At 43.3% G+C, this 14,795-nt stretch overlaps 1 protein-coding gene across 18 annotated transcripts in view; it reads right to left on the reverse strand.

Annotated features, from left to right (window-relative positions):
- The window catches only part of PAM (peptidylglycine alpha-amidating monooxygenase), a 274,294-nt gene that overhangs the window by 145,030 nt on the left and 114,469 nt on the right, over positions 1 to 14,795 (reverse strand). For all 18 annotated transcript variants that reach the window (XM_072736674.1, XM_072736682.1, XM_072736681.1 and 15 more), the window contains 2 exons: positions 3,790 to 4,043; positions 1,698 to 1,818 (listed from right to left, as the gene is read on the reverse strand). In XM_072736674.1, the coding sequence (XP_072592775.1) occupies positions 1,698 to 1,818; positions 3,790 to 4,043 (375 nt within the window). The remainder of the gene's footprint in view (positions 1 to 1,697; positions 1,819 to 3,789; positions 4,044 to 14,795) is intronic.

Below are 14,795 nucleotides of genomic sequence, written 5' to 3' on the forward strand. Positions count from 1 at the left end.
GAACTCTTTCTGAAAATACTGGCTCCAACACAGTTACCTATTATTATTACTGTTAAATAACTTAAATATTATTACTGCAAAATAACTAGAAGAAAAAATAACAGAATAATAATGAACCCTGACAAATGACTATTTGAAAAAATATTAACATTCCTGTGGGAAAAGAGTGTTTAATGACATATTAGCAGAACTCTTTTTTTTAAGATTTTATTTATTCATGAGAGACACAGAAAAAGAGAGGCAGAGACACAGGCAGAGGGAGAAGCAGGCTCCATACAGGGGGCCCAATGTGGGACTCGATCCCAGGACTCCAAGATCATGACCTGAGCCAAAGGCAGACACTTAACTACTTAGGCATCCCAGATTTTTTTTTTTAAAGCCTTATGTCAGTTTTAACATAAAGCAAATATAGGTAAAAAAAAAAAAAAAAAAAAAAACATTTGTAAAAAGTGAGAAGAGATGAGAAGAAGCACACTTCACAGGTGAGGAACCATCACTGGTCTCTCCCACTCTCAATCTCATTACACCTCTTCTGACTAAATACTGAATCCAGAGCTTATGGAAGTAAAGGCCAGAATAGTAAACAACTGAATGTACAGAAAAGTCATCGCCTGATTATTTGGGAATTCACTACAACAGTGAAGTAGTTATTTATAGATAGCTAGATCATACCCAGGTTTTCAGAGAAATGAATGTCCATCCTTAGTCCCCACAAAAGGACCATGTGTATTTTCTTAGAGCATCTGGATGTCAATTTCCAAGGGATTCTCTATAATAAGTAGAATACTTTTGTTTTAGAAATAAAGAAAGAAAGAAAGAAAGAAAGAAAGAAAGAAAATACAATGTTATTTGCAACAATGACATCAGCCACTGCAGCTCTACAACACCCGGTCTTCCCCTGTCTCCGCAGCCCTTCAAAAGGAGAAGACTATCTTTTAATGACACACATAAATCCCTGCAGTGCCTGGCTGCAAAGCGTAATTAATTCTGGCCTTTTTATGCTTAATGAAACACCTTGCACACATGACAGCAGTGAGTTCGAGCTTCTTCTAAGACAGGGAAAGCCCTAGCAACAACCTAGTTCTCCTCAAAATGCTCTGTAGGTCACAACTGTATGAGCTCTGCCAATTATTTCTTCAAAATAGACCTCTTATATATAACAAGCAAAACACACCAAAGAAAACTCACAATCGACCACCTGTCTGAAGAGTTTTTCATAAGTTTTAAAAGTGTGCAATGTTTTGTTTGTCAAATTCTTGGCAGTAAACACGTGCTTTTATTTCTCGATTTGTGGCTGCGATAGAAGGGTATTTAAATACAGTAATTTCTCAGATGCAGCTGCTCAATACCATTTCCCTTTATTAGAATAATTTTTCATATTTTAATACATCCTTACACGCCATATTACAAAGGCTATTAGCCCACTGAGAGTTCCAAAACATGGATTTCCAAGGTTCCATTTCAAAACACAAATAACAGTAGGAGTAAATGTTTTAACAAGAAATTTAAACGGAAAGATTTACCTTGAAAGAGCTACTCCTCTTTATAGAAATTCAATTATTCTGGTCCTATCTGAGGAGTCCTGAAAGCAAGTGCGTACTTTCAAAGAAGTTACTACTCCGGTAAATGCAGTTTCCCCGCTTCAATCACAGACAGTACATGGAACAAGGGGTAAGGAAATAGAAAATTCCTCTCACCTGTTTAGGTGTAACTCCAGGCATGTGAATATCCAATGCAAAATCTGATGAATCAATAGGAATTACTGGTCTGGTGGTACCAAGACATTCATTGGAAAATGACCTGGTATTTTCCTTAAACCTTAAAAAAGAGGAATGTTTCAATATCCTTGAACTTACATAATGGAATCCTAACACGAGAAGGAAAAAAAAAAAAAAAAAGAATCCTAAAACCTTTAGATGAAAGATTATCGCTTTAGATCCAAACACAACTCTACAAGATATAATGACTATATAATGTTCTAAACCCTCAGAATTGCATTTTCTAGTCTAGGAGCCACGTATGCTCAACTCGGAAGCAAAATATCACCAAAGCAAGCAGGCAGGCTCTATTTAAAACTCGATTCAGTAAAAGCTTGTCAACATCTATTTGATGAAAATGCAATATTGGTAAATTAGAAATTAACACAGGCATGCTAGTTTTCTAATGGCATAAACCTTAACCAAAGCCCAGGGAGATTTTTACAACTATTTCCTAACGTCCAGCATCCCTAACCAGAAACAAAACACCCACAATATCGCCAGTAGGCAGAGCTGGGGGGGCGGGGGGGGGGGCCTGCTGTGTGAATCACAAACGTCCAAGCACATGAATATTTAATAGGGTGCCTAGGAGGAGCGTGCACCCGCTCAGGGGCCCCTCCAGCTCTTCCCGGCCCCCCATCGCCTTCCCCCACCGCGTGTCTGTGTCGCTGTTTCATCCCTGGAGCCGCTTCGGGCCTGAAGGACCCAGCAGGGAGCGGTCAGCGCGGGAAACCGCAACTTTAATGGGAGTTTTCGGGGCCGCAGGGCAGCTGGGCTCCGCAGGGGGGCGCTCTGCAAGGGGCTCCCCACGGGGCACGGGGCACGGGGCGCGGGGTGCGGCTCCAGGAGGCGCCAGGGGGAGCCCCGATCCTCGGGGTCGGGGGCGGGGGGCTGCTCGGGGTCCGGGTCGGGGGGTGGGGGTCGGGGCCTGGGCTCCTCGGGCTCGGGGTCCGGGCTCCTTGGGGTCTGGGGTCCGGGCTCGGGCTCGGCTCGGGGTTCGGGGTCCGGGGTGGGCTCGGGGTTGGGGTCCGGGGTCGGGCTCGGGGTCGGCTTGGGGTCCGGGCTGGGGGTCGGGGTCCGGGGTCAGGCTTGGGCTCGAGGTCTGCTCGGGGTCCGGGCTCGGGGTCGGGGTCCGCTCGGGCTCGAGGTCCGGGGTCCGCCCGGGCTCGGGGTCCTGCTCGGGGTCGGGGGTCCAGGGTCTGCTCGGGGTCGGGCTCGGGAGTCTGCTCGGGGTCCGCCCGGGCTCGGGGTCTGCTCGGGCTCGAGGTCCGGGGTCTGCTTGGGGTCGGGGGTCCAGGGTCCGCTCGGGCTCGGGGTCGGGGTCCGGGGTCCGGGGTCGGGTCAGGGTCCGAGGTCTGCTCGGGGTCGGGGGTCCAGGGTCCGCTCGGGCTCGGGCTCGGGCTCGGGGTCCGGGGTCCGGGGTCCGGGGTCGGGTCAGGGTCCGAGGTCTGCTCGGGGTCGGGGGTCCAGGGTCTGCTCGGGCTCGGGCTCGGGAGTCTACTCGGGGTCCGCCCGGGCTCGGGGTCTGCTCGGGCTCGAGGTCCGGGGTCTGCTCGGGGTCGGGGGTCCAGGGTCTGCTCGGGCTCGGGGGTCTGCTCGGGGTCTGCTCGGGCTCGAGGTCCGCTCGGGGTCGGGGTCCAAGGTCCGCTCGGGCTCGGGGTCGGGGTCCGAGGTCGGGTCAGGGTCCGGGGTCTGCTCGGGGTCGGGGGTCTGCTCGGGGTCTGCTCGGGCTCGAGGTCCGGGGTCTGCTCGGGGTCGGGGGTCTGCTCGGGGTCTGCTCGGGCTCGAGGTCCGGGGTCTGCTCGGGGTCGGGGGTCCAGGGTCTGCTCGGGCTCGAGGTCCGGGGTCTGCTCGGGGTCGGGGGTCCAGGGTCTGCTCGGGCTCGAGGTCCGCTGGGGGTCGGGGTCAGGGGTCTGCTCGAGGTGGGGGCTCGGCTCGAGCTCGGGGTCCGGGGTCGGGGGTCCGCGGGGTGGGGGGTGTCGGGGGAGCCGCGCCCCAGCCGCGGGGCCGGGGCCGGGGGGGGGGCACCCACCTCTTCCACACGGAGAGCGGGCCCCGGAAGCCGAGGGCGCGGGCGAGGCCGAGGAGCAGCAGCAGCAGCAGCAGCGGGCGCGGGGGGCGGCCCATGGCGGCGGCGGGGGCGCGGGGGCGCGGGGCCGGGGCCGGGGGCCGGGGCCGGGGCCGGGGCCGAGGCCGCCTCCGGGGCCGCGCGCCACCCTCAGGGCTCAGGCCCGCCGGGGAGCGCGCGGGCTCTCGCTCCCACCCGCGTCGGGCATCGCTCGGAACCTGCAAAACAGAAGCGGGTAACGGAAGAGGCTTCCACGCGCGCCTCTGCGCCCCGCGCCCCGCGCCCCGCGCCCCCTCCCTCCCCCTCCCCTTCCTCCTCCCCCTCCCTCCCCCTTCCTCCCCCTTCCTCCTCTTCCCCCTCCTCCCCCCCTCCGGGCACCGCACTCAGGACCTCCGCTCAATGCAAACAAAGTTCTGCACGCGAGAGACTCAGGCGCGGGGGGGGAGACCCCACAACCAAGGGGGCAGAGACCGAGCCCCTGCGCTCAACAGTGACCAAACCCTAAAAGACTGAACACAGGCGGGTTCACACACGTGCACCGGCCGCGCCGCAGACTTAGGGAGAAAGGCCCCTCCCCCGGTCAAGGATGATCACCCAAGAAGTGGTCTCTGGGATTCTCAGGATGATTTTAAAACAGGTCCAGGACCCACAGCTAATGTGGTATCTGGCATGTAAATGCCTACTTAAACATCCTTATTGGATACCCAAAAGTAATGATTTCTTGCACATGCATCCCCAAAGAGAGTCTTTGCTGAATAAAGCTTGGAGATTCCGGATGCAATGCAATTACAAACAGTGGGGAGCAGCTCGGCCGGCCCCCAAACGAATTTTTTATCTACAAAGGGTATGATCAAGAATTTAATATACATGAGAAGCCATGCAGAACTCAGGATTTTAGAAGATTCAAGGAAGCTAAATTTTGAAATAGGCTCCCTTTGACTGGACTATTTTTCGGAATATGCTTCAGGCTACTTATCAAGTTTGTGACTTTTAGTTACAAAATATTATTTTAAGATGTATCATTCGTAATATGAAAATAGTTTCAAAGAACCATATGTCTGAAAGTTTTATTTCAATCACTAATGATAATTAACCATGATTTGAGGAATCTCAAATAAATGCCTTAGCCAGGGGAATAAAAGTAAAAACCAAAAATCAGGAAGATCATACAGAAGCGCATCAAATACAAATAACACATGACTGACTATCCAACCAATCCAAGGCTGCTTGGGCCCACCAGCTCCCAAAGACCACAGTTAATTTACATAAGCAATGGCATTTTTAAAAGACTGATGATATCTGTTTGAATCTTGTCTTTGGCTTGCTCTTTGAGCTTCCAGCAACAAAAACCTTCAACTTTGTCTGAATCCTGTGGGTAAAGGAAAGAAGTCCTTGTAGGGGAAGAGAAACAACTGGCCTGAAGGATATACTATTGCCTTTGCGACAAAATATAATCCTGTCTCATGACAATACGTCACATTCCCTGAAGTTCTTTTCCTTTTTTTTTTCTAATATATGTGAAGAAGGGATTATATTTTATTCTTTCATGCAGAACAGGATTCAAGGACAGTCCTTCCAGTTGGCAGGGAGATACAGTACTAGACCAAACACTTGAAACAAATTTAGTATTAAAATTCTCTAACAGGAACACATCCTTAAGCACTAGCCTTTGAAAAAACATCCCACTTATCTTGGATTGATTTTATTACCTTTGATGTCCCTAAAACACCCACTAAGAGATAGATAACTGAAGTTGTGGGTAGAAGCAAAGTTGAGATTTATAGCCATGAGCTGAACAGAAGGTCCTATGAAATGAAATAAAAGCTAATTTTGCTTCTTGGTGCTCCATGCCTTGTAAACTAAAGACAAGATACCAATCACCATAGGGGAAAAAAAAAATCATGACTCACCATTTCATTTGTTATAGTTCTTGATCATTGTGGAATATGCAATATTCAAATCTTAGTGGTCAATTGACTCAGGATTTTAAAAATTCAAAATACAGTTCCTTGAGATAATCCATTCCCTCACCCCAAAAAAACCTATTTCGTCGTTTCATATTCTGTTCAAAATATTGTTGGGTTTTAGAAAATGAATTAAACTGAAAGGGAATATAATCTATTAAGGGAGATGAGGACTTAGCACAATTAATAGAAACTATGTTTAGAATGTAGTATTCCTACACTCCAGTACTATAAAAAGGACGCGGGATTTTGAGGAAGAAAAGATCATTTTAACCTTCAAGAGGAAAGTAAGAAAAAGAGAATGGTAAAGTGGTTGTCAGTGGAAGCAGGAGCGTGGAGGGTTGGGTTTTCACCATGGGAGATGAGCAGTGTATACTTCAGGTTTAGGGAACGGCAGGGGCAGAGGAGCCCAAGTGATAGAGCCCAAGTGGTGGGCAAGTGCAGATTTACTATTTCATTTGTAATACAAAGCAAAAATTGTTTCTACATCCACAAATTCTTAGGAAAGATGATGTATAGTTGATAGCAGTACAGGTATTATTTTCAGGAACAGTAATATTACGTAGTAAGTACAGCCTAGTACAGAGGACCATAAAACTAATTTGGCTTTCATGAAGCAAGCATTCCATTCCTCTCAATTTTCGTTTAAAAAAAAAAAAGAAGGTAGTTGAAATTTGTAATTGATCAAAGAATCAAATAACTATATTGGTCACTAATTCATAAATTCATTTATTCAACGAGAGAGAATCAAGATAGCATAGTGGCTGAGAGCTTGTAAGCCAAAGAAAAACTGCCCGGACACCTGGCTCCATCCCTGAATAGCCCTGTGAAACTGGGCAAGTGCCTCGCCTCCCTTTGCCTCAATTTCCTCAAAAGTAAAATGAATGATCCCACCACCTGTAGAGCTGTTACAAGAAGTGCATGCATTCATATCCTTAGAACAGTGCCAGACACATAATACATGTTCGCTATTACTATTCTTGCAACAAGTATTTATTGAGTGCCTAAGTGTATATTAATGCTGGGGATGGTGATGAGCAAGACAGAGAAAGTTCTCAGTCTTTACTTTCTAGTGGGAGGGAAAAAAAAAAACAATGGAAATAACTACCAAATTATAAATTTCATCTTCCTTTAAGGCGATTTTATGTGGTTTCCTACAATGACTTATGATTAAACCGATGAAAGGCTGCATATCTATTCACATAGCGATTCAACTCTAGGGATTTATTCTTAGGCAAAAATTGAACAAGGGGCATAAACATGTTTAAAGTGATATTTACTCACACTGTTTATAATAATAAAGAACCATTTGTTCATAACAGCAAAGAACTGGAATCAACTGAGATGCTCATCAATGGGAGACTGGCAAGAAATTTTTTTTGGATATAAAAACTTGAATCCTATGCATCGCTTTAAAAAAGGACAAGATGAGTCTCTTTTTTGTAGGAAAGGTCATATTCGAGGACATAATGTTTTTTCTTCTTCCATAATTAAAAAAAAACATGTTTAAACTGTATTAAACTTACAGAAATGTTCCAAGTACAAAGAATTTTTTTTTTCTTTAACTATTTGAGAGTAAGTTGCTGATGTGGTGCTTCATCCTCCCTGAACACTTCAGTGTGCATTTCCTAAATTATATTCTACTACACAATCATAAGATAGCCATCAAAATAAATGTATTTCCATTAACACATTACTACCATCCAATCCTCAGGCTCCAAACTTTGCCAACTAGCCCAACAATATCCCTCATAGCAAAAGTATCTAGTTCAGAATCCAGCATTGTGTGTAAAGTTGTTGCGTGTCTAGTTGCCTTCATTCCAAGAGTTTCTCGTTCCGTCTTTATCTTTTCTGACCTTGACTCTAAGACTGCAGGTCAGTTGTTTTGCAGAATGCCTCTTAATTAGTATTTGTTTTCTGTTTCGTAAGGACTAGATTCAGGGTATGCCTCTCTGGGAGGAATATCACAGAAGTAATGCTGTGTTCTTCTCAATTTTCTGTATTCGTTGTCCTTTGCCACTTATCAAATCATCCCAAAACATAGTAGTTGAAAACAAGAGTACCCTCAAATGGTCTCTGTGCATGAGGACAAGAAAACAGGTTGGCTGGGTGATTCTCTCATGAGGTTGCAATCAAGATGTGGGCAAGGGCTATGGTCATCTGAAGGCTTGACTGGGGCTGAAGGATCTGCTTGCAAGGTGGCCCACTCACAGGGCTGGCGAGTCAGTGCTGGCTGTTGCCAGAAACAGCTTCTCTTCACTCTGTAGCCCTCTCTCTAAGGCGACATAAGGGCCCTCAAAGCACGGCAGCTGCCTTCCCCCAGAGTGAGCAAGGTCTTTTAGCCTCTAGCATCTGTAGTCACATGCCATCACTTCTATAACATGCTGTGTTACCAGGTCAGCCCCACTAGGGTGGACAAAGGCGACCCAAGGGCAGGAATACTGAGAGGCAAGGATCATCTTCTCGAAGCCTGGCTACAACAGCATCTCATGAGGTGGCACGCAATTCTGATTTGTTCCATTACTGATGTTAATTTTAATCATTTGATTAAGGTGGTGTCTTCCAGGCTTTTCCACTATAAAGATATCATTTTTCCCTTGGTAGCTAATGTTTTTCTGGTGGAAAAGTCATTTTTGACTTAATAAATATTCTAATTCTTTTTTTTAATGTTTCTCTCTCTTTTTTTTAAGATTTTATTTACTCATGAGAGACACACAGAGAGAAGCAGAGGCACAGGGAGAGGGAGAAGCAGGCTCCCTTCAGGGAGCCCGCTGTGGAACTCAATCCCAGGACCCTAGGATCACAACCTGAGCCACCGGCAGACACTCAACCACTGAGCCACCCAGGCACCCCTAAATATTCTAATTCTTAGTCGACTTTCATTTTATTCAGTTATTTATTACACCATTAGGGACTCATTGTTTCTTTATTCAGTAGGTTTTAATCTCTTACTAACTCCACGTATTTACACTATTTATTTTGATGCTCCAACTGCCTCAGTTGCGGCCTCTTGAAGGGAGCTTCTGCATCCTTCTGACACATCCCATCATCCCTTCAGCACTTTCTGGCTTTTTTGGCCCTTTCCCCCATCTGGGTTCAAAACCCCACATGAAGCTTTTGTTTTTGTGCTCCTCATTCCCCCTTGGCCTTTGCTGACATCCTACAATGGGCTGCCCCCACACACAGATGCCTTCTTTACCTCATTTGGACTATGACACATCCCATCCCATGCTCCACACTGATGCCCTCCTTACCAAGGTGCGTTCCACACTCTATGCCCGGCTGCCCTTCCTGAATGCCTATCCTGCTCAGCCCCACATAACAGCTGCAGGACTGGAGTGTCCAGAAAGAGAAAAGAAATCACATTATAAAACAGTATACACATGTATTTATAAATCTGTAGTATGACTCCGTTGGATTTCCAATGGTTTTTCTACGGGGATAAGTGGGGGGGAAAGGTAAACTTTCACTTTCCATTTATATGCTTTTTCTGTCTTTTAATTTTTACAAGCTTATATTACTTTTTGTAATCAGAAAAATACAGATACACATATGGATGTAGATATGCATTATAAAATATTTTATTGGATGTGAAGCTATATATTTCAATTTACATGTTAATTTCTATCTGAGCTAGGTGATGCTTTGAAAAACAAATGACTCTCCTTTCTTGGCAATCACCTTACGAACTAAATTTTATGGTGGTTTTATAGCTGTAATGCAGGGTTTCTCCAGCTCAGTACCAGCAACAGTTTGGGCCAAATACTTCTTTGTTGCAGGGGACTGGCCTGTGCATTACAGGATGTTCAGCAGCATCTCTAGACTCTCCCCACTATATTCCAGCTTCCTTCAGTCGTGGACAAGAAAAATGTCTCGAGCACTGCCAAATGTCTTCTGGAAGGTAAAAATCACCTCCGTTGAGGATCAGTGTTGTCATATGGCTCTTTAAGATGAAGCTTAATTTGTAAATCAAATGTCATGCAACTCCCTTCAAATATATATGAGACATAAATTGCCAAAAAACTTGCAGATATGGAACTTCGAAAATAACAATCAAAAAAGCAAGTAATGTTTATTGACCTATGTGCCAGGTGTTGATTTTATACGTATCATCTCACTGAATTCTTATGACTTTGAAGCACAGGCTACTATTCCCATTTTATGGATGATGGACCTAAGCCTTAGAAAAATAATTAACTTGCTCTGGTTCCTCGGCAGTAGAGTAAGGATTCAGATCCTGGCTTGTAGACTCCGGAATATGTTCTCTCAGCCCCTGTTTTTCAACATAAAAAAGACTCTCTCTATTCACAGGAGGTGTTTTCTTCAAGTGCAAAAGGGCAAGTCCTCTGAATATCATTTTATTATAAAATAGTAGCCAATGTTTCTTGAGCAACTATTACATAACAGGCACTGTGCTAATAATAAAGCTCAACTGAATCCTCAAATGAAGTTCACACCATTATCATTCCCATTCTACAAAGTAGAAACTGGACACAAAGATAACTGGTAATTCGCCCAGGGTACGTGGCTGGGATTTAACACGGGCAATTTGACGCCACACTTAACTATTCAGTAATCAAGGTAACCTAGTCTTTTTTTTTTCATTCACATATTAGGAAGCATTCTTATTTCCTCTGCAAGCCTACTAATATTACTCAGTTAGCTAATTCAGGAAGGACAAATTGAAGATTTATGACTAACGTCCAAATCTGGCCTCAGTGTAGGTTTTGTTTGGCTTGCATGAACTTTTCCCAACTGAATCTGAATTCTGAGAAAACATTTCAAAATGAAAAGCTTTCACGTAAAAAGTGTCTTCTGAAGAACTGTAAAATCTGGCATCATTGGACCCACATTTCCATATGGCAACAATTAACTGAGCCAAGTAGTGTCTTCCTTTTTAGACAGGGCCAGCAGTCTGCAGATTGCCACAGTCCCCACTGCTCCCTATTATCCCAGATCCTGAGGACAAGAGTAGTTATTTTTTTATTTTATTTTTATTTTATTATTTTATTTTTTTACATATTTTTTAATTGGAATTCAATTTGCCAACATATAGCATAACATCCAGTGCTCATCCCATCAAGTGCCCCCCTCAGTGCCCGTCACCCAGTCACCCCCACCCCCCACCCACCTCCCTTTCCACCACCCCTTGTTCGTTTCCCAGAGTTAGGAGTGGATATTTTAACTGCCACCCAGCACAAGGTACAGTTGTTGTCTGTGTATTCATTGAGGTCTTTATTTTGTTTTGTTTTTAACACCTGTCCAGCCTTGCTCATTATCATTACTAACTGTACCCTCAAATCGTCTGTGTTGGCGGCCCAGAGGTATACCCTTTCTCTGCAAGAAGGCTCACTTCACCCTATACATAGCATAGAATTTGCCATTTTTTGATATACACATAGTAGTTGCTGCTTTTTTTTTCTTTTCTTTCTTTCTTTCTTTCTTTCTTTCTTTCTTTCTTTCATTCTTTCTTTCCTTCTTTTTAAGGATCTCTCCATTACCAAGGCATACCAAATTGAGTGGTATTTTCTGCACGTGGATTTATTTGGGATTCGTTATTTTAATATGTAGCCAATTTGAAGTATTTTCCCCTTGCAAGTGAAAATTGGCTGGGTAACTATAGAATATTTATGTTAAAAAAATCTCAGGAGTACCATTCAGCATATGATTCTACTGGAATAACAACTTGCCAACAGGAACAAATTTTACTTTATTTTTTGGTTTCCATGATCAGTACCAGATGCCCTTTAAATATGTTCATTAGTCATCAAATCGCTCAGTCCTGTAAATACTTCCATGGGGAAAAAAAACAAGAGACATTATTCTTAATTAAATTTCTCAGCTTTGACTAATACAAATGTTACTTCAAAACACATGTATCTGAAGTCAGTGCTGGCATGCTTTAATATAAGATAAAACAGATCCCTGAGTTCCAATCAGCACACATCTTTTAGTTCTAAGGACTGAACTGGGAAGTTCTTAAGACACTAGTGCCCCGCAGAGCAAGGCATTGCTGATGATGCCAGAGACGTACAACAGCTCCTTTGTATGCTACTCATTGGCCTAGCAGGTATCTTATTTATTTATGAGCTCAGAACAGCATGTAGAATTTAGTTTCAGAAAAAGAGCACAAAGCACTTCTGCAGCTATCACCACTTTTATCCTTTAGACATTCCTGCTGAGTGACAGGGAACAGGGTGTCAGCCTTGTCTTGCAGAGACACTTAGCAAGGTGAGGAGCCCTCAGTGATTTCTGTCCGAACTCCTGGTGTAAGTCAGAGATGCAGGCCTAAGATTACAGGCTATCTCCACAGTAGGTCACTTCAAAAATTAACAAACTCTCTTCTTCCTCTTCAGCGAAGTTTCTCAGAAACTAGTTTGAAACGAATACCCAAGACCGACTAAATCTCCACTGTCTGTTTTTCAATAAAGTGTGGATCACCGAAAGACCCACTGATTTTGCTTCTGAAAGGTGTTTTGCCGCTACTCTTGTACTGCTTCCTTTGTGGGTCTTTGCACTATTATTTTCTCACCTTCTTAAGAGGAAGTTAGCATAGAATGGGGGTTGGGAGGGTAGCCCCAGTTAAGTGCAAATATCTAGTGCTGGGCTTTGGGCTTAGAAGGAATTGGTCTCAAGGTTGGGATCTGCCTCTACTTCTTTCTTGCAATAATCAACACATTTTTAAATGAGATGTCCTCTTTTGTAGGGATTTTTTTTTTTTTTTTTTTTGCCCTCTTTGATTCCACATCCTTAGGCCTGCTTATTTCGAAAGCGCTTTACTACATATTTTGTTAAATGCTTCCTGATGACTTCAGAGGCAGGAGCTATTAACTACTATGAAGTCTGGCTCAGAGCCAGAACATGCTAAAAATACATTTAAATTAAGTATTCTTTTTTCTTGATAAGTAAAAAATCTACAGGAAAATATCCAGATCCTCATTCAAAAAATACACTTAACTTTATCTTTCTGCTTCTTGTGATACTCACACAGAAGCATTTTCTCCCAGAGCAGAACCAAATTTCCAAATGATTCTCATGTTTTCCATTTCAAATGTCCAAGTCCTCACAAAAAAATACCCACAAACATATCCTGTTCCCTTCCATAAGTCTGGCTATCTTTCTCTTCAGGCCTCTCAACTCTATAATTACAGTATTGAAAAGTGGACTCTGTAATCATATAATGCTATTATACGATTGAAAAACTTATGGGAATTTTTCATAAAGATTATAAAACAATGCCAAAACATTCTCTCATTTATATAATTCTGCTCAATTGAGTTTACAATAACCTGGAGGGATTCTATCAAATCTCCACTACACACTGCCCCCGTCAGCCCATCTCAACTATGTAACTGGAAAGCCACTAACAAGAGGAACAGAGTTGCTTAAAAACATTTTAGTGGTTTTTTGTTTTTTGTTTTTTTATATTATGGCATAGAAGTCACAATAACATTTAACTTAATCATAAGCAGGGCCTTTGAATTTTTAAATATGCAATTCACCATTGAAAGAAGTATAATGTACCGAAGTAGCTTATATTCAGGTTATTTTAATTTCCAGTCTATAATAATAGTTTTCTTTGATCAGTGTCCCCAAACTCCCCATGAACCATCAATGAAGAGCTACATAATTTTCTTCTGGTTGCAAAGGATCAAAGCATTCTTATGTTTGCTAGAACTCTTTGATTCTGCTGCACAAACAGGTGGTGAATTTATTTCAATGCTATTAAACTCTTTCTTGCTGTCTTGAGCTTAGGAAGAAGTGGTTTATTTTAGTAAGATGCTTAGAGGCCAGTTTGCTCTTCCCCCATTTTTAATCTTCTTTACAAGATTTCCCATAGTGATTTGTACTACACTCTGGACCTGAAAATGAAAGCTAAAAAAGGATGAGGCCCATGATCTTCCGGGCTGCAGAGAACACTCTGGGTGGAGTCCTGGTGGTCCTACTCCAAGGATGTGAGGCCTGAGCACACCCATTTGATTTTGTTTGCCTTCTCTCTCCATTGTGGAAGTCCTATGTTCTAACCTCGAGTCATGTTGTAACTTAAAGTTGAGTTTTTAAGTCACAGAAAAATGTGAAATAGCCCAATTGTATTGGCCAATTTTAACCAAAATAAAGAGGCCCACAACAGTATCAGAAGGAAAACTGGTTCCCATCTTTGAAGTAAGAAAACCTCTTTCTAAAATCACAACATTCTATGGACCTACCCATGATCATAATGACACTTTTAATGATAAAAATAATATTTAACAATTACTGAGCACTTGCTATATGCTAGACAGTGTTTTAAGTACTTCTCATGTATTATTTATTTCACTTAATTTTCACAACACGCTTTGAACTAGAGCATTATCTCCATTTTACAGATGAGGAAATAGAAGCATGGAGAGGTCAAGGAACTTGCTTGACATCGACAATGGCTGATTTCAGAGGTAGCAGCTATTAAACTCCAGGCTACACTTGATAGAGACTGTAAGTCTGGTATTTGTTTATTAAGAAAATACATAAAGGCTAAGTAAACCATTACTGATTCAGTAATGCTTCTCAGTGAATTTGTATTTTATCCCCCATATAACTAAAACCAATAGTACACATAAGACATGAAATGTCACATCACACAATGCCTGCTTCCAAACAGTATTCCAGGCTCCACCCCAATCTCCCTCCTCCAGTGGATTCTGAGTCAAAAGGTGGAAACCACTGGTGTAAAATTGGGAGTAGAGACTTGCACTTGAAATCAGAAGTTGTGGTTTTAAGTCCCATTTTAGGGATTCATTTCACATTTCTGAATTTTGGTTTCTTCCTGTACCAATAAGGGGTAATTGATAAATGCACTACCAAATGGCTACCTTGAGAAACACAGTAATCTGAGCAAATTCTGAAATGACAAAAGCGCCATAGAGACATAAGTCCTTGTTAGTGTTTCAGGTTCAGCTTTATCAATGGATAAACTTAAAATTCTTTCTTAAATTTTTCTAATATTGCACTGTTCATTCTGAATGTACT

Source organism: Vulpes vulpes, chromosome 14, assembly GCF_048418805.1.
Source record: "Vulpes vulpes isolate BD-2025 chromosome 14, VulVul3, whole genome shotgun sequence".
NCBI classification, from domain to species: domain Eukaryota; kingdom Metazoa; phylum Chordata; class Mammalia; order Carnivora; family Canidae; genus Vulpes; species Vulpes vulpes.